A 27274-nucleotide genomic window follows, 5' to 3' on the forward strand; every position below is an offset into this window, starting at 1 on the left:
CTGAGCAGGATAATTCAACCACACGAGTGGTCTCTTCACATGGACATAGCCCGCAAGATCTGAGCGTTGGGCACCCCCTTGGTGGATGTTCTTGCCACTCAGATCAACCACAGAGGCCCTCAGTTCTGTTCAGGCTTCAGGCCTACAGCAGACTAGCATCAGACGCCTTCCTCCTCATTTGGGGCACAGGTCTCCTGTATGCTTATCCTGCGATACCTCTAGTAGGAAACTCAGGACTATGGAACCATGATTCTGATCACGCCTTACTGGATTTGGCAGATATGGTTCCCTCTTCTTCTGAAATTATCCTCCAAAGAACCGTGAAGATTGTAGTGTTTTCCGACCTTCATCACACAGAACCTCCAGTCTCTGGCTCTCACAGCTTGGATGTTGAGAGCCTAAAATTCACTTCCTTAGGTCTTTCAGAGGATGTCTCCCGGATCTTGCTAGCTTCCAGGAAAGATTCCATGAAGAGGTGTTATTCTTTTAAGTGGAGGAGGTTTGCTGACTGGTGTGAGAGTAAGGCCCTAGATCCTCTTACTTGACCTACACAGACCCTGCTTGAGTACCTTCTACACCTATCTGATTCTGGTCTCAAGACCAACTCTGTAAGAATTCACCTTAGTGCTTATCATCAACGTATAGAAGGTAAGCCTATCTCTGGACAGCCTCTAGTTCGCTTCATGAGAGGTTTGCTTTTGTTAAAGCCCCCTGTCTTCCACCAGTGTCATGGGATCTCACCCAGCTGATGAAAGCTCCTTTTGAGCCACTGAATTCTTGCCATCTGTAGTACTTGATCTGGAAGGTCGGTGGCTGTTACTTCAGCTCGTAGGGTCAGTGAGCTTCAAGCCTTAGTGGTGAATTCACCTTATACTAAGTTTCATCACAACAGAGTAGTCGTCCACATTCACCCTAAGTCCCTGCAAAAGGTGGTGTCGGAGTTCCATCTGAACCAGTTGATTGTCTTGCCAACATTTTTTCCCCTGACCTCATGCCCATCTTGGCGAAAGCAGCTTGCATACCTGGGATTACAAGAGAACATTGGCCTACTACATGGAGCGGAGAAGGCCCCAGAGACAGTCAGTCTGGCTTTTTGTTTCTTTTGATCCCAACGGGATGGGGGTTGCCATGGGAAATGCACCATCTCAATTTGGCTGACAGATTGTATTTCCTTCACTTATGCCCAGGCTTGGCTGACTTTGGAGGATCATGTTACTGCTCATAATTTCAGAGCCATGGTTGCTTTGGTAGCCCACTTGAGGTCAGCCTCCATTGAAGAAATTTGTAAAGTGGTCTTCAGTCCACACATTCACATCTCACTAGTGCTTGAGCAGGATACCCGACGCGACAGTTGGTTTGGGCAGTCAGTGTTGCAGAATCTGTTGGGGTCTAGAATCCAACTCCACCTTCCTAAACCCAGTTTTATTCTGTTCCAGGCTGCAGTTCCATTCAAATTGTATATAGTTTCAGGTTAATCTGTGTAATGTCCACGCCGTTTGTTGTTTTCGGTGAGCCTGGATGCTAGGGATTCCCCACTCATAAGAATATGCAAGCCTGCTTGTCTTCAGAGAAAGTGAAGATACTTACCTGTAGCAGGTATTCTCCGAGGACGGCAAGCTTCATATTCTCACAATCCTGCCCACCTCTCCTTGGAGTTGTCTGTTTCATTATTTTATTTTTATTTGTTTTTGCTTTAAAATTAAACTGAGGAAACTGCGTTCTCGTGGTGAGCAGGAAGTCACTCGCACAGTGATTTTTTTTTACTTTGGCATAAATCGGCATCTACCCACTCATAAGAATATGAAGTCTGCTGTCCTCGGAGAATACCTGCTACAGGTAAGTATCTTCGTTTTATTGCTAGATTGGGGGTAGACTTGGTTTTTTTTTCAACTTGTTCAGACTGCCACATATAAGGTTAATCATTGACTGGGATTTGTTTTTTCATCTTGACTATTCCTTAATTGTTAATGGTATATTGCCATCTGTTGGACTCTTCTTTCCAACTTTTGATCTTGGCAGAGAATACCTAGGTGTTTCCTGTTGATTTCTCTTCCCTTCGTATCTTTTCTCATGTCATCACTCCTTTGGCCTCTTATCGGATTTCCGTTAAGCATATTCACACAGTCCAGGCCTTCAACTGTTGACACAGCAAGCTCATAGTGCTGAGTGTCGCAGGTCATTGGCATAAAACAATCTCTGGAAAATCTGTTGCTGTGTATAAGAAACAGGTTTGCAGGGCTAAAAAAGATACGTTCTCTAAATTTAGCAATCACTCATATAATAACCCTATAGCACTGTTCTGAATTATCTTGTATCAGTCCTCAATCTTCATGCTACCCTCCTCTCCTTCCTTTCACTGCTGATGGGTTTGCCATATTTTTTTTGTCTGCTTCTTCATAGTTAGTTGCAGTGGTCTCTACTGGTGTAATCCTAATCCCATTTGGTCATTGATCAGCTCCCCTCTTAGTCTAAAGGCCGCCTTTTTTTTTGTTGTTGTTATCTCCTCCAGGTTCTCCTGTCCTTTCTGTTTCTTTTTCCTGTGATACAAGCTCTCGATTCATATTTAATCATCCCTCACAGAGTTTAAATAAAATGATTTCATGACTGAGCTTTTCTGCTTCTGTATTGGATCCTTTGCCAACTCAGTTTAACAATCCCAGGCTTGGTTGTCTTCCTCTTTATTTGATTGTGATAAATGCGTGTCTTTGCTTTGATATTTTTTCTTATTCCTAGAAGATAGCCTTTGTTAGCCTCTTCTCAAGAAGTCCCCTGTGCATTTATGCCACAGAGGTTTTTAGTTGTGTCTCTATATCTTCCCCCTCTCTCTCAACTTCCAAAGTATACAAATTTAGTTAATTTTCTGTCCTCATATGCTTTATGATGAAGACCGCTGACCATTTTAGTAGCCATTCTCTGGACCAATTCTATCCAATTTATAGCCCTTTGAAGGTCAGATCTCCAGAGCTGTACATAGTACTCCCCATATACTAACTATACAATTGGACTAAGTTACTCAATCAAATGGAGAGCAACATATCTGACATTAGCTTAAAAACTTCTGGGCATGGTCAAAAGCTTCATGAAGTGCACCAAAAGATACATTGTGAATAGTATTGCAGATCAGAGAATAATTATAGGTAAGGAGGTACCTATGCTGAAAGACTAAAGGTTCTGTAGTTGCAAAAATTACAATTTGATTCGTGTATTACAGCATATATTTGAGTTGAATCTGTTTTCTCTGCAGGTTCAAGGGTCGATCTGCAAATGAAGGTGAACCAATCTCAGATGGTCTAATCAGCAAGAGAGGTCAGCAAGTGCTCAAAGGTTTTTGAGAGCTTATTAAAAGTGAAAACCTGGATCTTGTCAGACATGAAAACAGCTGAATCCAGTTTATCTTCAGTTAAAGAAACAATAGGCAAAATCTAGCCGGTGCTTTTTGCACTTGCCAGGAAGCATATTAGAGGCATTACTGAAGGAACATGTAGATTGAAATCCTGTTGATCTCACTAGGCTGTGTGCAGATTGTTTTCACTGCTCTTCTGTTACTAAACTGGAATATAGATATAGTGTGGGAGCTATTGGTATAGTGAAATCAGTAGCGATTTTTTTGATATAGCCAGTTCAGCATTCATTTTTATGATGTGTCAATATTGGCAGCATCTTGCTTTTATCCCCATCTTGTATAAACTTAATATTTAGCAGTACTTTTTGGTGCATATGCTTCAGCTGCTATGTACTAGTGGGACATATAAATCTGACAACACAAGATTTCAGATATCAGAAAGCAGTTCTGAATTTGTTGATGCAGTCTAATTCTAGTGTCGTATAGTTTTGTGATGGCCTCTAAATGTGTATGTTAGTAATGTTTGCTCACACAAAACTATGTACATATAATCTGTACATTTGTGATTCATGCTCAATTAGTTGGTTTCTTTTTAGATTGATGCTTTTGTTGGCTCAAGTATGGTATAGTACATGGGGTTTCAAAATTGTTAAGCCATTTTGACCTGTGTTCTTGATCTTTCTTGTAGCATCATCTTTGGGTTATCTTTATGTTGGTCCAATAAAATATATCACAACCTGCAAAGAAACCAGCTTTTTTTTTTTTGGACAGCACAATGAATATATTTATGACCATTAAAACAGCACTTGGTGCAAATACTGCTGCTTATGACAAGAGTTAAGGTAACACATTTAGGGCCTTTTATGAAGCAGCTCAACAATGCCGATGAAGCCCATTCAAAGTGAATGGGCATTGTTGGCATTACTGCACCAGGGACCGCTAGCATGGTTTCATAAGATACCCTTTATTTGTTTCCCCATAAACTATCAGACTCTCTAATATCATGGAAACGGTTGCTAGTATTCTTAAAATATTCTTTTTTTCTTGGTTTGAAATGCCTACTTTTAAGTGGCTGCAGTTCTGGATTTGGAGTTAATTGAGAAATTCTTCTCACTGTTTCATTTCATGTTTGGGTACAGCCTTAAATTTGTTCACTTGCAGTTAAAGTATATACTGTCAAGTTGCATTGATTTAAGAATACAGATGCAATTTTGAGATAAGCTGGAAGAAATTGTAGGTTTGTGTGTATGTCTCACTCACAGACTTGCATGCAAACTTTGAAATGCGAGCCTGTGGGAAATGTGATGCAAAGTATCCATAGTAAAGTACACATTTATTTTATTTATTTATTTGTAGCATTTGTATCCCACATTTTCCCACCAATTTGCAGGCTCAGTGTGGCTTACATTTGCCGTAGTGGCGGTTGCCATTTCCGGGTAACAGAATTACAAATGGTAATGCGTTATGGTGATACATACATGGTAATATGCATGGAACAGAACATAACACACATGAAGATTCAAAATTTAATTCCCACATCTATTTCCTTTCCCTGACTCCCACATTTTTGCCCCTTTTAGATGTATTCAAGTACTTGTGCCATCTCAACTCATGCACTTTTACCCACAATTAATGAGGTAGTTTTCAAATAGCCCTCCGTCTAGCCACTGGTACAGCATTTCTATTAGCATATTTTGTCATTGGGTTCCATTGTAATATAACTACTGTAAAAGGAATGTGCTGAATTCTTAGACAATCAGTACTCTTATAAAGTTATTTCTTTGTGCTTTGGCAGCAGCAGAGCTAGATCTCAAAAATGACCTTGTAAAGACTGGACAACTTCCATATTTTTTCACACGCTGTTCAGAAGTAGTAAATTGTGATATTAACACAGGTGAATCTTAAACATATTCAGCCAAGTATGATGATGAAAGTCTGAAGTCACCCAGGTCTATTCTAGATTACTGTTTCAGCAATTGGGGCTCAGAGGAAGAGTATTTCTTGACAGGTAATGACAATTAGGAAATGTCCAATGTACAGTTAATTTTTGTGCTGCTCCGTACAAAAGAAGGAAAAAGAATTGGAACCAAGGATGATGATAAAAATGATGATATCCCAAAAAAAATCCTTTGAAGCTCAATAGAGCTTAGTGTAGGTATTCCAAATCTAACAATAAAAGTGTATGTTAATAATTGCATCAACTTTCTAAATATAACATATCAAACAATACCAACATTTTTTTTATCTTGGAAAAACTAACAGTGATAATATGAATAAAACTTAACTCCTTCAAAATAGCTGACGTTCTTTTCTTTTTACATCTCCTCTTACATCCAGCACAGTCCACGTTTCACCTACCTTCTTCAGGGTAATATTGCTAAAGGGAACCACAATTTTTCTTTAAAGGCTTTTTATTAGAGAGATGCAAATTAGCATGTAGTGAAATCAAATACTGTTTGTTGTAATTAGGGATTCTAAGGTGCTGAGAAATTGTAAATTTAGAGGTGTTTTGTGAGAGTGCAAAATACTGACATTCATGCATATACATGTGCACATAAGTGCATCAGTTATAACATTCTGTTCATTTGTACATATACACCCTAATTCTATATATAGTGCTGAAAATTGTGTGCGCATGCAATTTGACAATTAGTACTGATAACTGGGCACTGATAATTATCGGGGATAACTGGCATTAAATTAAATTTATGCATGCATCTTTAGGCACTGGAATCCATACATGGATCAGAAAAGGTGGCATGTCTATAGGAGGGGCATGGACGATCAGGGACATTCCTGAAACTTGTGCACAGTGTTACAGAATAAGGCCATCTGTGCCTAATTTAGGCATGAGAACTTACACACCAGGTTTCAGTTGATGTATAACCTCGTGCCCAACATTGGGTGCAGATCCCAGCAACAAATACTATTTTATAATCAGCACCCAACTCTGAATGCCATTTATAGAATAGCATTTCGTGATATTTTATCTGTGCCCAAATTTGGGTGCCATTTATAGAATTCAGTCCGTAATTCACATGTAAATGTAAGCATTTTATTATAGAATTGCCCTTGAAATGGTTTTTGATTTCTTAGGATCTGTCTTAGGGCTTCTTAGGTTTAAACCAATATATGCTAATACAACACCCCAATTCAAAAATATTAAAATAGGTGTTTATTGAAACACAAGAAGAACATTACGTCCCCTAGTATTCACATCCCTCCTGTAGATTGCCTTGTATTTCCTATTTAGTTTGTGCCTGTTCAGTCTTGAAGTAAGTCGAGCATATGTCTTTGATTCCACTAGAAAAAGTACCCAGGAATGCATGAATGGTGCAAAATCACTAATATTCTGCTTAAGCACTCTTCTGCAATTGCGCACCTAATTTACACACATGAAAATGCAAGGAAGGCATATGCAGGGGGAAAACATGTGCTGGACGCCCATCTATATTTGTAACTTAAAAAATAGTGTAAGCTATGGGAGCAGCTCCTGCATTTTGATGACTAAACTTATATCATCTCTATTGCTGATGTAATTGCAGCCACCTAAATATTAGGCTTTCTGATACCAGATTACACTAGTATTCTTAATACTTAATAATCACCCAAATGATCAACAAATTCACCAAGTCCCATTGCAAATTAGACACATGCCCCAGTTATTAAAATCAGCTCGTCAATGTTTCATAACAGATCTCACCTATTTAAATTACATGCTTCAACATGGATTATTTCCTCAGGATAAAGGCAATATACTACTTACACCAATTCCCAAAGACCTAAAGAAAAAATTAAATGATATAGAGGGGCATAATCAAACGGCGCCGGCCAAATAGTTCGCCGGCGATCTATTGTGGCGGCAGTGCTACAGCTGGCCGGAACCGTATTATTGAAAAAGATGGCTGGCCATCTTTTCTTTTGATAATATGGTTTAGCCCGCCCAAATGCCAGAGTTTGCCGGGTTTGAGATGGCCGGTTTTGTTTTTCAGCGATAATGGAAAAAATGCCGGCCATCTCAAACCCGGCGAACTCCAAGGCATTTGGTCGTGGGAGGAGTCAGCATTTCTAGTGCACTGATCCCCCTCACATGCCAGGACACCAACTGGGCACCCTAGGGGGCACTTCTAAAAATTTTTTAAAATACAAAAAAACCTCCCAGGTGCATAGCTCCCTTCACTTGGATGCTGAGCCCCCCAAATCCCCCCCAAACCCACTCCCCACAACTGTACACCATTACCATAGCCCTTATGGGTGAAGGGGGGCACCTACATGTGGGTACAGTAGGTTTTGGGGGGGGGGGGTTGGAGGGCTCAACACTTAGCACTACAAGTGTAACAGGATGGATGTGGATCTGCTTGCCTGAAGTGCACTGCACCCATTAAAAACTGCTCCATGGACTTGCATACTGCTGTCTGGGAGCTGGGTATGACATTTGAGGCTGGCATACTGGCTGGTAAAAAAAGGTTTTTATTTTAATTTTTTTAGTGTGGGAGGGGGTTGGTGACCACTGGGGGACTACGAGGAGGTCATCCCCCATTTCCTCCAGTAGTCATCTGGTCAGTTGGGGCACCTTTTTGAGGCTTGGTCATGAAAATAAAAGGACCAAGTAAACCCGGCGAAATACTGATGACGCCACTTTTTTTTGTTCCATTATCTGCGAAAGCCGGCCATCTGGTAGCCACGCCCATGTCCCGCCTTCGCTAAGCCGCCAACACGCCCCCTTGAACTTTTGCCGGCGAGGCGATGGGAAAGTGGTGATGCTGTCAAAAACGCCGCTTTCGATTATACCGATTTCGCTGCTTTTGCGAGATCGCCGCCATCTCCCAATTGTGTCAGGAAATGGCTGGCGATCACTTTCGAAAATAAGCTTGACAACCAACTATCGCCCAGTTGCATCCATCCCCCTTGTAGTTAAGATAATGGAAAGTCTAGTTACTAAACAACTCACCGACTATCTGAACAGTTTCTCAGTCCTACATTCATCCCAATCTGGATTCCAAGCTAATCATAGTACCGAAACAGTACGTATAACACTCCTAAACAAATTCAAACAAATAATTGCAGCTGGCAATAATGTTCTCCTCTTTCAATTTGACATGTCCAGCGCGTTTGATATGGTTAGCCATGATATTTTACTAAACATTCTAGAATACTTCGGAATCGGAGGAAACATATTGAATTGGCTTCGAAGCTTCCTAACTGCAAGAACATACCAAGGATATCAAAATCGATTATATCACAACCATGGAGATCTGAATGTGGAGTGCCTCAGGGATCGCCGCTTTCACCGATTCTGTTTAATTTAATGATGCTACCATTAGTCAAGTCATTATCCAATCAATCCCTAAACCCATATACAGTGGGGGAAATAAGTATTTGATCCCTTGCTGATTTTGTAAGTTTGCCCACTGACAAAGACATGAGCAGCCCATAATTGAAGGGTAGGTTATTGGTAACAGTGAGAGATAGCACATCACAAATTAAATCCGGAAAATCACATTGTGGAAAGTATATGAATTTATTTGCATTCTGCAGAGGGAAATAAGTATTTGATCCCCCACCAACCAGTAAGAGATCTGGCCCCTACAGACCAGGTAGATGCTCCAAATCAACTCGTTACCTGCATGACAGACAACTGTCGGCAATGGTCACCTGTATGAAAGACACCTGTCCACAGACTCAGTGAATCAGTCAGACTCTAACCTCTACAAAATGGCCAAGAGCAAGGAGCTGTCTAAGGATGTCAGGGACAAGATCATACACCTGCACAAGGCTGGAATGGGCTACAAAACCATCAGTAAGACGCTGGGCGAGAAGGAGACAACTGTTGGTGCCATAGTAAGAAAATGGAAGAAGTACAAAATGACTGTCAATCGACAAAGATCTGGGGCTCCACGCAAAATCTCACCTCGTGGGGTATCCTTGATCATGAGGAAGGTTAGAAATCAGCCTACAACTACAAGGGGGGAACTTGTCAATGATCTCAAGGCAGCTGGGACCACTGTCACCACGAAAACCATTGGTAACACATTACGACATAACGGATTGCAATCCTGCAGTGCCCGCAAGGTCCCCCTGCTCCGGAAGGCACATGTGACGGCCCGTCTGAAGTTTGCCAGTGAACACCTGGATGATGCCGAGAGTGATTGGGAGAAGGTGCTGTGGTCAGATGAGACAAAAATTGAGCTCTTTGGCATGAACTCAACTCGCCGTGTTTGGAGGAAGAGAAATGCTGCCTATGACCCAAAGAACACCGTCCCCACTGTCAAGCATGGAGGTGGAAATGTTATGTTTTGGGGGTGTTTCTCTGCTAAGGGCACAGGACTACTTCACCGCATCAATGGGAGAATGGATGGGGCCATGTACCGTACAATTCTGAGTGACAACCTCCTTCCCTCCGCCAGGGCCTTAAAAATGGGTCGTGGCTGGGTCTTCCAGCACGACCCAAAACATACAGCCAAGGCAACAAAGGAGTGGCTCAGGAAGAAGCACATTAGGGTCATGGAGTGGCCTAGCCAGTCACCAGACCTTAATCCCATTGAAAACTTATGGAGGGAGCTGAAGCTGCGAGTTGCCAAGCGACAGCCCAGAACTCTTAATGATTTAGAGATGATCTGCAAAGAGGAGTGGACCAAAATTCCTCCTGACATGTGTGCAAACCTCATCATCAACTACAGAAGACGTCTGACCGCTGTGCTTGCCAACAAGGGTTTTGCCACCAAGTATTAGGTCTTGTTTGCCAGAGGGATCAAATACTTATTTCCCTCTGCAGAATGCAAATAAATTCATATACTTTCCACAATGTGATTTTCCGGATTTAATTTGTGATGTGCTATCTCTCACTGTTACCAATAACCTACCCTTCAATTATGGGCTGCTCATGTCTTTGTCAGTGGGCAAACTTACAAAATCAGCAAGGGATCAAATACTTATTTCCCCCACTGTATCTATGCTGATGATGTTACGATATATATTCCGTTTAAAAACGACTTATCAGAAATCACAAATAAAATCAACCAAAGCTTCCAAATAATGAACTCATGGGCGGATGCATTCCAACTAAAGCTTAATGCAGAAAATACCCAATGCCTTATCCTCTCTTTGCAGTAGAACTACACCAATATAAAAACACTAAACGACAATCTTCCTGTGCGAATACACTGAAATTCTTAGGAGTTACAATTGACTGAAACCTTACCCTAGATAGCCACATGAAAAATGTAACAAAAAAGATGTTCCATGCAATGTGGAAACTTAAAAGAGTGAAACCTTTGTCACCAGGGAGAGTGCTCCCGGTACAATCAAGGAACAAATGTCCACCAGCAACTTCAATTTTAAGGCTTTTATTCCATGCAGATTTCTAGTAGACCTGACACACGGTTCCAACAGCAGCATTCACCTTTAATCTTAAGCACATGTAAGCCACCTCTAAGTGTGTGGCAAATAGTCCCCTTTAAGCAGTAGGCTGCCAGCACCTACCATGTCTTCCCTGATTGCAGCTAGGAGTCCAGTCCGGGTTCTTCATCTCACCCCCTGGCCCCTTGCCTGCAATGCCTTCTGGGACTTGTATTTCAAACTGAAACTGCCTTAACCCAACTATCCTGGATGTGACTTTCACACCTTTCTTCCCAAGGGAGGTATTCCGCACTTTGGTGCACACACTGGCATTAAGCCATCTGGACTATTGTAATTCCATCTATGCCAGATGCAAAGCACAAACTATTGAGAGACTCCAGACGTCCCAAAACACTGCAGCTAGACTCGTATTTGGAAAAGCAAAATATGAAAGCACCAAACCCCTCGGAGAAAAATTACACTTGCTCCCACTAAAAGATCGAATTACATTCAAGATCTGCACCCTGGTTCAAAGTCATACATGGAGAGGCCCCGTCATATGTCAGACCTCATAGATCTACCAGAAAGAAATACAAAAAGTTTGTCTCGAACTTTCTTAAACCTCCATTACCCCAACTGCAGAGGACTTAAATACAAATCAATATATGCGTCTACTTTTTCCTACCTCTGCACGCAGCTGTGGAACACACTACCGAATGCCATAAAGACAACGAACGATTTACTAACCTTCCGGAAATTATTGAAGACAAACTTGTTCAAAGAGACTTATAATAAGAATCCTTCACAAAAGACGACATCAAAAATGCACCGAACAAATCAACATTAATTCCTTCAACCTGGTTACTTTAATTACATTGACATTATTGAATGTTTTATCTTGTCCTTCTCATATACAGTGGGGGAAATAAGTATTTGATCCCTTGCTGATTTTGTAAGTTTGCCCACTGACAAAGACATGAGCAGCCCATAATTGAAGGGTAGGTTATTGGTAACAGTGAGAGATAGCACATCACAAATTAAATCCGGAAAATCACATTGTGGAAAGTATATGAATTTATTTGCATTCTGCAGAGGGAAATAAGTATTTAATCCCTCTGGCAAACAAGACCTAATACTTGGTGGCAAAACCCTTGTTGGCAAGCACAGCGGTCAGACGTCTTCTGTAGTTGATGATGAGGTTTGCACACATGTCAGGAGGAATTTTGGTCCACTCCTCTTTGCAGATCATCTCTAAATCATTAAGAGTTCTGGGCTGTCGCTTGGCAACTCGCATCTTCAGCTCCCTCCATAAGTTTTCAATGGGATTAAGGTCTGGTGACTGGCTAGGCCACTCCATGACCCTAATGTGCTTCTTCCTGAGCCACTCCTTTGTTGCCTTGGCTGTATGTTTTGGGTCATTGTCGTGCTGGAAGACCCAGCCACGACCCATTTTTAAGGCCCTGGCGGAGGGAAGGAGGTTGTCACTCAGAATTGTACGGTACATGGCCCCATCCATTCTCCCATTGATGCGGTGAAGTAGTCCTGTGCCCTTAGCAGAGAAACACCCCCAAAACATAACATTTCCACCTCCATGCTTGACAGTGGGGACGGTGTTCTTTGGGTCATAGGCAGCATTTCTCTTCCTCCAAACACGGCGAGTTGAGTTCATGCCAAAGAGCTCAATTTTTGTCTCATCTGACCACAGCACCTTCTCCCAATCACTCTCGGCATCATCCAGGTGTTCACTGGCAAACTTCAGACGGGCCGTCACATGTGCCTTCCGGAGCAGGGGGACCTTGCGGGCACTGCAGGATTGCAATCCGTTATGTCGTAATGTGTTACCAATGGTTTTCGTGGTGACAGTGGTCCCAGCTGCCTTGTGATCATTGACAAGTTTCCCCCTTGTAGTTGTAGGCTGATTTCTAACCTTCCTCATGATCAAGGATACCCCACGAGGTGAGATTTTGCGTGGAGCCCCAGATCTTTGTCGATTGACAGTCATTTTGTACTTCTTCCATTTTCTTACTATGGCACCAACAGTTGTCTCCTTCTCGCCCAGCGTCTTACTGATGGTTTTGTAGCCCATTCCAGCCTTGTGCAGGTGTATGATCTTGTCCCTGACATCCTTAGACAGCTCCTTGCTCTTGGCCATTTTGTAGAGGTTAGAGTCTGACTGATTCACTGAGTCTGTGGACAGGTGTCTTTCATACAGGTGACCATTGCCGACAGCTGTCTGTCATGCAGGTAACGAGTTGATTTGGAGCATCTACCTGGTCTGTAGGGGCCAGATCTCTTACTGGTTGGTGGGGGATCAAATACTTATTTCCCTCTGCAGAATGCAAATAAATTCATATACTTTCCACAATGTGATTTTCCGGATTTAATTTGTGATGTGCTATCTCTCACTGTTACCAATAACCTACCCTTCAATTATGGGCTGCTCATGTCTTTGTCAGTGGGCAAACTTACAAAATCAGCAAGGGATCAAATACTTATTTCCCCCACTGTATACCTGTTATGAACTATTTATTTATTTACTCCTAATTCACTTGATATTTTATCTTTAATATCTAATTTGCTTGATATTCTTATTTTTCCGCAGACAAAGCAGGCTGCTTGTTCTCTCTGATGAATGACGTCCGACGGCAGCCCCAGGATCGGAAATCTTCCTAGCAACAAAGTTTGCTAGAGCCTTTGCATGCGCAAACGTCTTGCAGCGTGAGCGTGCCTCAGTCTCCTTTTTTTTCCGCGGCTCAGTGCGGCTTTTTTCGGCTGTTCTGCGCCCCAGAGAGAGCCCTCACAACGTTTTCGCCGCTCTTTGTTTTTTTCTGAGCGAGTTTGCTTGCGTTTTTTCGTTCTTTAAAAAAAAAAGTTTAACTTTTCCTTTACTTCTTAGTTTATGCCCTTAAGTTTCCTTTTGTTGTCATGTGCGGCCATTTTGGCCGCCTGTACGGGGTTTTTCCTTTTTTTGTGCCCTTCTTTTGGCACCATCGCGGATTTTGACTTCGCTGCCACGATTTTTCTGCCCATGACCTCGAAGATCGCCAGCGGCTTCAAGAAGTGCACGCGGTGCAGCCAGGCAATCTCAGCCACTGATCCACACTCTTCGTATACTCAGTGTCTTGGGGCTGGTCATCGCCCCGACGCTTGTACTCTGTGTCTTCGCTTAAAAAAGCGGACACAAGTGTCGAGATGGCTCAGTGGGAGCGCCTGTTCCAAGCCGTGCCCGGTCCTTCCACGTCAATGTCGGTAGCGGTACAGAGATCGTCGGAGACGGTATCGATGTCGGCACCGGAGAGTGCATCGACTTCCAGAGTGCAGGTAATTGCTGTCCGGAGACCTTCTCATGCTGGCAGCAGTGTGCCATCAAGTGGGTCTCCACCTGCCTCGAGGACTCCTGCGGTACAGGCCCCCCGGGACCAAACTCTTTCGGACCCGGCCCCGAGGAGGCATATGGATTCCACGTCCTCGTCAGTACCGGGAGGTACAGGTGACGTGCTTCGAGCGAAGGCAAAGAAACATCGTCATCGGTCACCTTCCCGTCATGGCACCGAGAGCTCCGGGACGCCAAAGGATTCGGCACCTGTGAAGCGTCGATGCCGGGAGGACCACTCACCCTCCATACAGGAGGTGTCGATGCGCTCTTCTCCGGACAGCCTGGTACCGCCTCCGTGTCCCAGGCAGATTCTGACTTTGTCGCCTGTACCGACCCCCCAGCCTTGCTCGACAAACACTCTAGACGAGCGCCTCCGAGCCATACTTCCAGGGATTCTGGAAGGGCTGCTGCGACCATCTGTTCCAGTACTGTCAAGAGATGCGGCGGTTGGTTCCCCACACGTGGTGCGGACTGCAACACCGGTCCCGCTTGCGGCATCGGCTTCGGCTGCCACCCAAGTTGACTCGACGTCGCTGGAGGGAGCTTCGTCACCGGCGACGTGGGAGTCGTCTTCTCTGCATCGCCATCGAGGACATGGTTCCTCATCGAGACGGGCCCGGCTTCGGACTGCAGAGAACTTGTGTCTGATACCGAGGGGGAGGCCTCGTGGGAGGCAGAGGAAGAGCCAAGATATTTCTCTGATGAGGAGTCTTGTGGTCTTCCTTTTTATCCTACGCCTTCGCCAGAGAGAAAGCTTTCCCCCCTGTCTGCTTTTCTCTTCCTTTGTCCAGGAAATGTCTACGGCCATTCCTTTCCCTGTGATTACTGAGGATGAGCCCAGGGCCGAGATGTTCGAGGTCCTTGACTATCCTTCGCCACCTAGGGAATCGTCCACTGTTCCTCTGCATAATGTCCTGAAACAGACATTGCTGGCGAACTGGGCGAAGCCATTAACTAATCCCTCCATCCCCAAAAAGATTGAGTCCCAGTATCGGATTCACGGGGACCCAGAGTTGATGAAGACCCAGTTGCCTCACGACTCTGGCGTTGTGGATTCCACTCTCAAAACAGCTAAGAGTTCTCAGGATTACGCCTCGGCGCCCCCGGGGCGGGAGTCTAGAACTCTGGACTCTTTTGGGAGGAAAGCCTACCATTTCGCTATGCTCGTGTCCAAGATTCAGTCGTACCAGCTCTACACGAGTATCCACTTGCGGAACAATGTGCAGCAGCTGACGGACTTAGTCGATAAGCTCCCGTCGGAGCAGGTCAAGCCTTTTCAGGAGGTGGTCAGGCAGCTGAAGGCGTGTCGCAAATTCCTGTCCAGGGGTGCTTACGACACTTTTGATGTTGCGTCCAGGGCCGCTGCTCAAGGTATAGTGATGCACAGACTCTCAAGGCTGCGTGCCTTTGACCTGGAGAATAGAGTCCAGCAGCGGATTGCAGATGCTCCTTGCCGGGGGGATAATATTTTTGGTGAGAAGGTTGAACAGGTGGTACAGCAGCTCCACCAGTGGGACACCGCCTTCGACAAACTCTCCCACAGGACGCCTTCAGCATCTACCTCATCAAGTAGACGTTTTTATGGGGGAAGGAGGATTGCTCCCTATGCTTCTAATAGGCGTAGGTACAATCCATCCTCCCAACAGCCTGCTCAGGCTCAACCCCAGCACGCTCGTTCACGGCAACAGCATGCACCTCAACAGGCCCCTGCAGCTCCCCAACAAAAGCAAGGGACGGGCTTTTGACTGGCTCCAGGCAAGTATAGCCGCTATAACAGTGTCCATGCCGGACGATCTACCGGTAGGGTGGAGGCTAAAGTTTTTTCACCAAAGGTGGCCTCTTGTAACCTCCGATCAGTGGGTTCTTCAAATAGTCCGGCTAGGATACTCCATCAATTTGATATCAACACCTCCAAATTGCCCACCGGGAGCTCAGTCCTTCAGCTTCCAGCACAGGCAGGATCTTCGATTCCGTCTGGGGACACGGCATTTTCAGTATTGTGTGCTACCCTTTGGTCTTGCCTCTGCGCCCAGAGTGTTTACAAAATGCCTGGCTGTTGTAGCGGCGTCGCTGCGCAGATTGGGAGTGCTTGTGTTCCCCTATCTCGACGATTGGCTGATGAAGAACACCTCGGAAGCAGGAGCTCTACTGTCCATGCAGATGACTATTCAACTCCTGGAGCTACTAGGGTTTGTGATAAATTATCCAAAGTCCCACCTTCTTCCAGTTCAAAGACTAGAATTCATAGGAGCTCTGCTGGACTCCCAGACAGCTCATGCCTACCTCCCCAAGACGAGGGCAGACAATCTTCTGTCTCTTGTTTCCTGGGTCCGAGCGTCTCTGCAGATCACAGCTCGGCAGATGTTGAGATTGCTCGGCCACATGGCCTCTACAGTTCATGTGACTCCAATGGCCCGTCTTCACATGAGATCGGCTCAATGGACCCTAGCTTCCCAGTGGTTTCAAGCTGCCGGGGATCTAGAGGACGCAATCCAGCTGTCCATGGAGTTTCTCCAATTCCTACATTGGTGAACAATTCGATCCAATTTGACCTTGGGACGTCCCTTTCAAATTCGTCAGCCACAAAAAGTGCTGACAACGGATGCGTCTCTCCTGGGGTGGGGAGCCCATGTTGATGGGCTTCACACTCAAGGACGTTGGTCCCTCCAAGAAACAGGTTTTCAGATCAATCTCCTGGAGTTGCGAGCGATCTGGAACGCGCTAAAGGCTTTGAGATCGGCTGTCCAATCAAATTATTCAAATTCAGACAAACAATCAGGTTGCAATGTATTACATCAACAAGCAGGGGGGCTCCGGATCTCACCCCTGTGTCAGGAAGCCGTCCAGATGTGGCTTTGGGCTCGTCGTCATGGCATGTTTCTCCAAGCCACGTATCTGGCAGGCGTAAACAACAGTCTGGCCGACAGGTTGAGCAGGATAATGCAACCTCACGAGTGGTCTCTCAACTCAAGAGTGATATGTGAGATCTTCCAAGCGTGGGGCACCCCCTTGGTCGATCTCTTTGCTACTCAGACCAATCACAAGGTCCCTCAGTTCTGTTCCAGACTTCAGGCCCACGGCAGACTAGCATCGGATGCCTTTCTCCTTTATTGGGGGAAGGGCCTCCTGTATGCGTATCTTCCCAAACCCTTGGTAGGGAAGACTTTGCTGAAACTGAAGCAGGATCACGGGACCATGATTCTGATCGCTCCCTTCTGGCCACGTCAGATCTGTTTCCCTCTTCTTCTGGAGTTGTCTTCCGAAGAACCGTGGAGATTGGAGTGTTTTCCAACCCTCAGAACGAGGGGGCGCTTCTGCATCCCAACCTCCAGTTTCTGGCTCTCACAGACTGGATGTTGAGAGTGTAGACTTTGCCTCCTTGGGTCTGTCGGAGGGTGGCTCCTGAGTCTTGCTTGCTTCCAGGAAAGATTCCACTAAAAGGAGTTACTCTTTTAAATGGAAGAGGTTTGTCGTCTGGTGTGACAGCAAGGCCTTAGGCCCTCGTCCTACACAGATCCTGCTTGAATACCTTCTGCACTTGTCTGAGTCTGGTCCGTAAGAGTTCATCTTAGTGCAATTAGTGCTTACCATTATCGTGTAGAAGGTAAGCCTATCTCTGGACAGCCTTTAGTTATTCGCTTCATAAGAGGTTTGCTTTTCTCAAAGCCCCCTACAAACCTCCACCAGTGTCATGGGATCTCAATGTCGTTCTCACCCAGCTGATGAAAGCTCCTTTTGAGCCACTGAATTCCTTCCATCTGAAGTACTTGTCCAAGGTGGTGTCGGAGTTCCATCTGAACCAGTCAGTTGTCTTGCCAACATTCTTTCCCCGTCCTCATACCCACCCTGCTGAACATCATACATAGTAACATAGAAGATGACGGCAGAAAAAGACCTGCATGGTCCATCTAGTCTGCCCAAGATAAACTCATATCTTGAATTTGAACCTGTCTTTTTCAGGGCACAGAACGTATAAGTCTGCCCAGCAGTATTTCCCGCCTCCCAACCACCAGTCCCGTCTCCCATCACCAGCTCTGGTACAGACCGTATAAGTCTGCCCTCCACATTGGACTGCAAGTGAGCATTGACCTTCTATCTGGAGAGGACAAGCCCATTCAGACAGTCCGCCCAAATGTTTTCTTTTGATCCCCACAGAAGGGGAGTAGCTGTCTGGAAACGCACCATTTCAAATTGGCTAGCAGACTGCATATCCTTCACTTACGCCCAAGCTGGGCTGACTCTTGAGGGTCATGTCACGGCTCATAGTGTTAGAGCCATGGCAGCGTCAGTGGCCCACTTGAAGTCAGCCACTATTGAAGAGATTTGCAAGGCTGCGACGTGGTCATCTGTCCACACATTCACATCTCATTACTGCCTTCAGCAAGATACCCGACGCGACAGTTGGATCGGGCAGTCGGTGATGTAGAATCTGTTTGGGGTTTAGAATCCAACTCCCCCCCCTCCAGGCCCATTTTGTTCTGTTTCAGGCTGCACTCTCAGTTAGTTGTTTTTTTTAGGTCAATCTATGTTATGCCCTCGCCGTTGTGAGGCCCAATTGACCCTGTTTGTTGTTTTGAGTGAGCCTGGGGGCTAGGGATACCCATATGTGAGAACAAGCAGCCTGCTTGTCCTCGGAGAAGGCGAAGTTACTTACCTGTAGCAGGTATTCTCTGAGGACAGCAGGCTGATTGTTCTCCCCAACCCGCCCACCTCCCCTTTGGAGTTGTCTCTTCCCTTGTCTTTGCTTGTAATTCGACTGAGGCACGTTCGCGCTTCGGGCGGGAAGACCATCGCACATGCGCGGTGCGCGCGAGGGCTCTGCAAACTTTGTTGCTAGGAAGATTCCGTTCCTGGGGCTGCCGTCGGACATCATCCATATGTGAGAACAATCATCCTGCTGTCCTCAGAGAATACCTGCTACAAGTAAGTAACTTCGCCTTACTAAAGGGTTAGGGTAGCAGAATCTTGTATTCCTAAGACCTACATACCCTACTAATTTTTTTTTTTTTTTGAGACGTCTAAGGGATCTGTTGTGCTGCAATAACTATTAGATAGTAATCTAAAGCATTATAACCCCTTGCTTTGACTGCTATAATGGCCTACTGGTAAGGTTACCAAGGAACAGAATTAGAGCATTATAAGTAGCACAAAATGCTGTTGCAAGAGTGTTGGAGGGGTTTTTCTCGTTTTACTCACATTTCAGCTATTATGAAACAACTGCACTGGTTGTCTATAGCGAAATGGGTAAAATTTAAAATTATAACAGTGGTCTTTAAAGTCTTGACTAGCAGAGTTTCTTCAATTATTACAGAAGGGTTACATCTTTATCAACCAACCAGAACTCTGAGATCTGCAAATAAGAACTTACTGAAGTTCCATTTTTCCATGTTGTGTGACTAGAGGAGTACCAGCCCTCATTATTTTAACTATAGCTGGTCCACAGCTGTGGAACTCTTTACCATACAGTTTGAGAGAAATTCAAAATCTAGAACTTTTTAAGAAGGAACTAAAAACATTCCTTTTTACCCAGATCTATGGGGGAGTCTGATTTTGTAATATGTCAAATAGTATGGCTGTTTGCAGAGGTTTTTTTTCTCTTGTCTAACCCTAAGGGAGTCCTTGAGTGTGAACTAGGTTTCAGCAGAATTTTTATCATCATTTTGTATAGCAGAGGTCTTCCTCTATTGATTATTTTGTTATGATTTCTTTGATTTTCTGTTGTTTTGATTTTTACTGTGTATGTTGATAGTGTAATCTGCTGAGAATTTTTTTAGATCATGCAAATATAATTAATTTAAATAAATAAGTCTACAAGAGTTATCAAAGATAATTTAGAGAAACAACTAAAAATAATAAAGGGCTTTGAAAAAAAGTTAGCGTTAGAAGCGAAAATACATAGTAAAAACATTTTTAGATACATTAAAAGCAGGAAGCCGGCTAAAGATTCAGTTGGGCCGCTGGAAGAAAGTGGTGTTAAAGGGGCGATCAGGGAAGACAAAGCCATAGCGGAGAAATTAAATGAATTCTTTTGTTTTGGTCTTCACCGAGGGGGATTTGGGAGGGACATCGGTGCCCGAAAGGGTATTTGAAGCAGGCCAGTCAGAGAAACTAAATGAATTCTCTGTAAACTTGAAGGATGTAATGGGTCAGTTCTGCAAACTGAAGAGTAGTAAATCACCAGGACCAGATGGTATTCATCCCAGAGTATTAATAGAACCGAAAAATTAACTTGAAGAGCTACTGTTAGTAATATGCAATCTATCCCTAAAATCAGGTGTGGTACCGGAAGACTGGAAGGTAGCCAATGTTACGCCAGTATTTAAAAAAGGTTCCAGAGGCGATCCGGGAAATTATAGACCGGTGAGTCTGACGTCGGTACTGGGCAAAATGGTAGAGGCTATTAAGAATAAAATTACAGAGCACATACAAAAACATGGGCTGATGAGACAAAGTCAGCATGGATTTAGTGAAGGGAAGTCTTGCCTCACCAATCTACTGCATTTTTTTGAGGGGGTGAACAAATGTGGACAGTGGGGAGCCGGTGGATATTGTGTATCTGGATTTTCAGAAGGCGTTTGACAAAGTGCCTCATGAAAGACTCCAGAGGAAACTGGAGAGTCATGGGATTGGAGGTAGGGTATTACTATGGATTAAGAGCTGGTTGAAGGATAGGAAGCAGAGAGTATGATTGAATGGTCAGTATTCTCAATGGAAAAGGGTAGTTAGTGGGGTCCCTCAGAGGTCTGTGCTGGGACCGCTGCTTTTTAACATATTTATAAATGACCTAGAGATGGGAGTAACTAGTGAGGTAATTAAATTCGCAGATGACACAAAGTTATTCAGGGTCATCAAGTCATAGGAGGAGTGTGAAAGATTACAGGAGGACCTTGTGAGACTGGGGGATTGGGCGTCCAAGTGGCAGATGAAGTTCAATGTTGACAAGTGCAAAGTGATGCATGTGGGTAAGAGGAACCCGAATTACAGCTATGTCATTCAAGGTTCAGCATTGGGAGTCACAGACCTAGAAAGGGATCTGGAAGTCATCTTTGATAAGACGTTGAAAACTTCTGTTCAGTGTGCTGCGGCTGCTAAGAAAGCACACAGAATGTTGAGTATTATTAGGAAAGGGATAGAAAACAAACACGAGGATGTTGTAATGCCATTGTATCGCTCCATGGTGCGACCGCACCTCATGGGCGTAGTTTCATTTGGGGGGGGGGGCAAAGGGTGTGGTTTGGCCCATTTACATATTCATTTGCATATATACATCTCATACATATTCATTATATGGCTATTAATAAAATCAACAAAAACATACACGCACCAGAATAAAATGCTGAATATGAAGCCAGTATATCAAAAACAATAGGGCCAGACACTTTATGAAATAACACAAAACCCTACAAAGAGACACTCAAAACCTATACAGAAAACTTAACACACAACAGCCTTAACCCACCTATGAAAAGACAGTGCTATAAATTTTTCACTGGACCCTAAAGCACCAACATACCTGCTACTGGAAAACTGTAACAAGCTGGATTGTTACACATTCCTAAACAAACACTACATGCTAGCAGAATCCGTCACGTCAGTCACATATGCAGAACATGGACAGACCCTCGTGATACAAAATAGGAACCACAAAAAACATGCCCACAAAAACTGAAATCTAGATCTCTTCAAGAAAGCCAGACTCTGTAAGCAGTGCAAATACTGGTAAAAGAGAAACAGAAATGTATTTTCTCCTGTACTCTGCAAAATACAACAATAGAAAAAAATGTACATTTCATAAAGCAGGCACATCTTAGTACTTAAAATGCATTAAATAAAAATAATGTTTTCTTTTCTACCTTTGTTATCTAAGCATTCTATTTTTCTAGTTGGTCTGGTCCCAGTCTCCACTTTCCATGTATCAGTCTTCTAAATTCTTTTGAAGGTTGACTTTCCATTTCTTCGCTCTTCTCTTGTCTTCCTGTCCTTCTCTGCATCTGTCTGTTGTTGTTTGTTACATTTGTACCCCGTGCTTTCCCACTCATGGCAGGCTCAATGCGGCAGGCAATGGAGGGTTAAGTGACTTGCCCAGAGTCACAAGGAGCTAGCTGCCTGTGCTGGGAATCGAACTCAGTTCCCCAGGATCAAAGTCCACCACCCTAACCACTAGGCCACTCCTCCACCTGGCACTGATCTTTAATTTTACGCCCGTCCATCCCACCCCCCCACCCCAACACACACACACTTTTCTTTCACTCTTTAGTCCTTAGTATCCATCTACCTACTGGCTTTGACCATCTCCCTCTCATTCCCTCTCCAGCACTCCCATTCCCCCCTCTGTCTCTCCCTTACCCAGTCTCCTAAATACCTCCCCTATCTTTCACCCACTTCATTAGTCCACCATTCCCATACTCTGTACTCACCCCCTTTGCCCTCATCTACCCTCCACTGCATCTCATCACCCTATCAGTCCCAGCTCCATCCAAGTCTCTCCTTCCTTCCCTTGCCTCCAAGGCCACTCTTCTGCCTGTTACCTTTTACCCCATGCCCAATAACTTATCTTTCACCATCATTTTAATTCCTTTCTACCATAACTCAACCCCCTTCAGAGACTTATCCCCTTCTCCTATACCCCTCACCAGTACCCCAGTCCCTAAAGTCTCTTATCCTCTCTCCAGTCTTCCAGGTCATTCACATTGTCTCAACCTTTTCCCACATCATCCCTTTTTCTTGCCCTTTTTCTCATATCCCTCATTTCACACCCTGCTTCTTCCCCTCTCCCAACCCCCAGTCCCATCCATCTCCTGCTCCTTCTCTATGCTGTGACCCACCCCTCCCAGTCCCATCCATCTCCTACTCCTTCCCTCTGCTCACCACCCCTCTCAGTCCCATCCATCTCCTGCTCCTTCCCTCTGCTCACCACCCCTCCCAGTCCCATCCATCTCCTGCTCCTTCCCTCTGCTCAAAACCCCTCCCTCTGCTGTGCCCCACCTCTCCTAGTCCAGGTTGTGCCCCGCCCGCCTGCAAGGTCCAGGATTGTGCAAAAAACTCTGGCGCAGCAGTCTTCAATCTTTCTGTGCTCCCTGCAGCGTTAGCGATGTATACATGCTGCCTTCGGTATGCCCCGGAAGCTTTCTCTTCAACTTCCTGTTCCCGCATACGTGGGACCATGGGACGCTGCAGAGAAAAGGCTTCTGGGGCAGTGTGAAGGCAGCGTGGATACATTACTAACGCTGCCGGGAGCACAGAAAGATTGAAGACTGCAGTGCCGGAGGGAGGGAGGGGGTAGACGGAATCGCGATCGGCAATGCAGGAGGTGGCAAGCTGTTTGGGGGAGCATTGGCCCCCCCCCCCAAACTACGCCCATGCCGCACCTCGAATATTGTGTCCAATTCTGGTCTCCGCATCTAAAAAAAGATATAAAGGAATTGGAGAAGGTGCAGAGAAGGGCGACAAAAATGATAAAAGGAATGGAACGACTTCCCTATGAGGAAAGGCTAAGACGGTTAGGGCTCTTGAGGTTGGAGAAAAGGCGGCTGAGGGGTGATAGAAGTCTACAAGATAATGAGCGGAGTAGAGCGGACAGATGTGAAGGGTTTGTTTACACTTTCAAACAATAATAGAACCAGGGGACACAAGATGAAGCTAGAATATGGTAGATTTTAAAACAAATAGGAGAAAGCTTTTCTTTACTTAGCATGTAGTTGGACTCTTGAACTCGTTGCCAGAGAATGTAGTGACAGCAGCTGGCCTTACGGAGTTTAAGGGGGGTTTGGACAGATTCCTGAAGGAAAAGTCCATTGAACATTATAAAAAAAATTGGGGGGGGGGGGGGGGGGTTGCCGGGTTCTTGAAGCCTGGATTGGTTGCTGTTGGAGACAGGATGCTGGGCTTGATGGACCCTTGGTCTTTTCCCAGCATGGTGGTGCTAATGTGCAGGTTGAGGGCTCTAGAGCAGTTTTCCAAGTTTTCAGTCTTTTTATCTTTATCCACAGTACTCCTAGCTTGTATCTCCATCTGGGACACTTCTCTGCTCCCCCTGTCCTAGCAGCACAGTTCTTAATAACCTCATCCTGGGCCTGGACTCTTGATTTAAAGTTATTTATAACATTAACCAATGCAAAACTAATCTCTCTATGGAGACCAAAACTATCCAGATTGAGTTTAAAGTAATAAAGGGGTGCGGATTTAACAGCAGTAGGTGCAGAATTGTCTGTTGTACAGGTCTAACTCCATCCAGGTGTCCATTACAGGAATTTTAATATCCAATGGCCCAGCACTAACAGCATCACTGCCTGCAATTTACTGTCTCTCCCCCTGTTCTGGGATCAATGTATCTACTCTCACAGAAGTTCTGACTTCTCCCTCCCAAGACGGCTCATAAAATGGCTGATACAGAAAAACAAAGTGGGAAGTGGACCAATGACTTAAGGACTTCGAGACTATGGTGGTATGAAAGAGAATAAACTTTATTGTAGACTCGACACAGTACTGTGTTTTGGCCACAGGCCTGCCTCAGGAGTCTAAAAAAAATATTTAAAAGAAAACATTGTAAAATAATCATGATATAAATACACAAAAAATATGACATAAATATATAAAAAATATAGATAAAATTTGTGGGAACAAATATGTGTGCATTTATCGATTATATAAATAGTTCTATTTCCCTATTTTTTCCTAGACCATCTGGTAGTGTTCAAGACAAACCAGTAATTCAAAAACTTCTTTACACCGCTTAAGGTTGGTTAATCGTTTATTGATTTCTTCTTAGTGCAAATTATAACTTAAGGCACACGATGTGGTTCAATAATCACTTCATCACTATTAGAAGAATACTTGATTATTTTTCAAAACAATTGTTCAACATATTTTTATGGTTTTGATTTTTTATTGTTAAAATTTGATTTTTTTTTTAAATTTTTCATTTATTTCATTTTTATTCTTTTTCATTTTGTTCTCATTTATTTTTTTTCTAATTTATTTTTGTTTTTTGATTTTTTTTTTTGTTTATGATGTTATAAATATTATGACTAATGCATAATATATCCTTTTTTGGTCATATAATGATATATGGAATTTTTCAATACAAATAACATGACCTGTTGTATAACTAATGATTTATACTTTATCACATTTTTTTGATTATTTTTTATATTATATATATTACTTTTATTTATATTTTTGACATTTTTCATGATATATTATTTGTTTTATTATTATTATCCTTTTTATTGCTATTATTTCATTCCAGTAATAGGGTAAAAAATATATATATTCTTTTCACTGTTTTTTCGATGTATTTCATAAATTTACTTTCCTTGAGTCTTCCTTGGAGTACATGAAAGGTCCTGTTCAGATAGTATTTTCCAATTCAAATATTTATTTTCAAATACAAACTTTTAAATGTAAACACAATTTCACATGTAAGTATAAATTTACAAAGATTATATTATGATAGTTTTATTTATGATTCTTACTATGAATAGTATGTCAGTTTTAAAGTTCAATATTTTAAATAATATTTTCTTATGGATGTTTTACATATACCTTGTATTGTTGCAAATGAAACATTTTTTGAGAATTTTATAAGCATTTTTGTTTTATTTGATGTAAGTTTCTTATATATAAATGTACATGAATCATGTGTTTGGAGATTTTATGATTTAATTTGATTTTTTTGATGCTTTTCATTCATCTATTATTTATGTAATCGATAACTGCATACATATTTGTTCCCACAAATTTTATCTATATTTTTATATATGTATGTCATATTTTTTGTGCATTTATGTCATGATTATTTTACAGTGCTTTCTTTTAAATATTTTTTTAGACTCCTGAGGCAGGCCTGTGGCTGAAACACAGTACTATGTCGTCTACAATAAAGTTTATTCTCTTTCATACCACCATAGTCTCAAAGTCCTGAAGTCATTGGTCCACTTCCCACTTTGTTTTTCTGTATTTGCACCTCGTGGGATTTTGTGTTCATCCACTCTGTGGAGAGCCTTCCTCATAAAATGGCTGTCGATTAGTCTACAGAGGCACCTTCATTTCTGGCATCTTCTCCACAATTGGGGCTAGTAAAGGAATCCGCACACCTAAACTCAGATCTCTCTAGCCATCCAAGAGAGCTCCTCCATATCCTTTCGGACAATAGCATCTTCAGATGCATTTAATAACTACTGAAGCATATTGCTACAAAGAATATGCATGAGAGAGAGAGATTTTAATATAATAAAGGCAGTCCCCCAAATTCTATAAATGATGCCCCAAAGCTGCTCACACCTAAAGTTTGGTGGATAACTGCGGACTTACGCTAGAATTCTATAACAGATTTGGCACATAACTCTGCTGTTTATAGAATACTAGTTTAGAGTCCAGTTTTTTGTTTTTTTTTTTGCATCTTTTAGTAACCTACTTTGAGTTTACCCCAGTGTGTGCAGATCTCTCTCATGCATATGCATTGTGAATAATCTGAAAACCCAATTGACTAGGTGTGTCCTGAAGACTGGGTTGAGACTTGCTGCTATAGCCTGATCCCAAATCCTGGCTGTCGCTTGACACAGAGAGAGGACTGGTTGAGAAACCCCTGGGCTGCAGTGATAGGAGCATTCTTAAAAGCCCCTTATTCTCAGAGGACAAGCAGGCTGCTTGTTGTCACATATGGGTGATGTCCACGGCAGCCCCAGGTCCGGAAAACCTTCCTAGCAACAAAAGTTGCTAAAGCCTTTGAGCGTGTGGGCGCAGCCATCTTCCCGCCCGTCGCGCGCAAGACCCGCTTCAGTCTTCTTTTTTTCCCGCGGTCAAGAGCAGCTGTTTACGGCGGTTCTGTGCCCCAGAAAAGAAGAGCCTCTGTTTTAGTTGGCTTTTTGCCGTTTTTTTCTTTTTCGTCGTGCACGTGCTTTTTCATTTCTTAAAGAAAAAGTTTACCTCAAGTTTCCTTTCATCGTCATGTGCGGCCATTTTCGCCGCCCATATGGGTTTTCTCCCTTTTTTGTCTCTTCCTTTGGCACCATCGCAAATTTTGATTTCGCCGCCACTATTTTTTCATCGATGACATTGAGGCTTGCCAGCGGCTTCAAGAAGTGCAACCGGGCAATCTCAGGCACCGATCCTCACGCGTGGTGTATCCAGTCCCTTGGTCCTGACCATCGCCCAGACGCATGTAAGTTGTGTCTTAGCCTTAAAAAGCGGACACAAGCGTCGAGACAAGCTCAACG

The 27274-nt window shown here is 43.6% G+C and overlaps 1 protein-coding gene across 2 annotated transcripts in view; it reads left to right on the top strand.

Annotated features, from left to right (window-relative positions):
* CCDC9B (coiled-coil domain containing 9B) overlaps nt 1-27274 on the top strand; it is a 294033-nt gene that overhangs the window by 203087 nt on the left and 63672 nt on the right. For both annotated transcript variants that reach the window (XM_030215177.1, XM_030215178.1), the window contains one exon: nt 3245-3306. In XM_030215177.1, coding sequence (XP_030071037.1) covers nt 3245-3306 — 62 coding nt within the window. The remainder of the gene's footprint in view (nt 1-3244; nt 3307-27274) is intronic.

The sequence above is a fragment of the Microcaecilia unicolor genome, chromosome 9 (assembly GCF_901765095.1).
Source record: "Microcaecilia unicolor chromosome 9, aMicUni1.1, whole genome shotgun sequence".
NCBI lineage: Eukaryota > Metazoa > Chordata > Amphibia > Gymnophiona > Siphonopidae > Microcaecilia > Microcaecilia unicolor.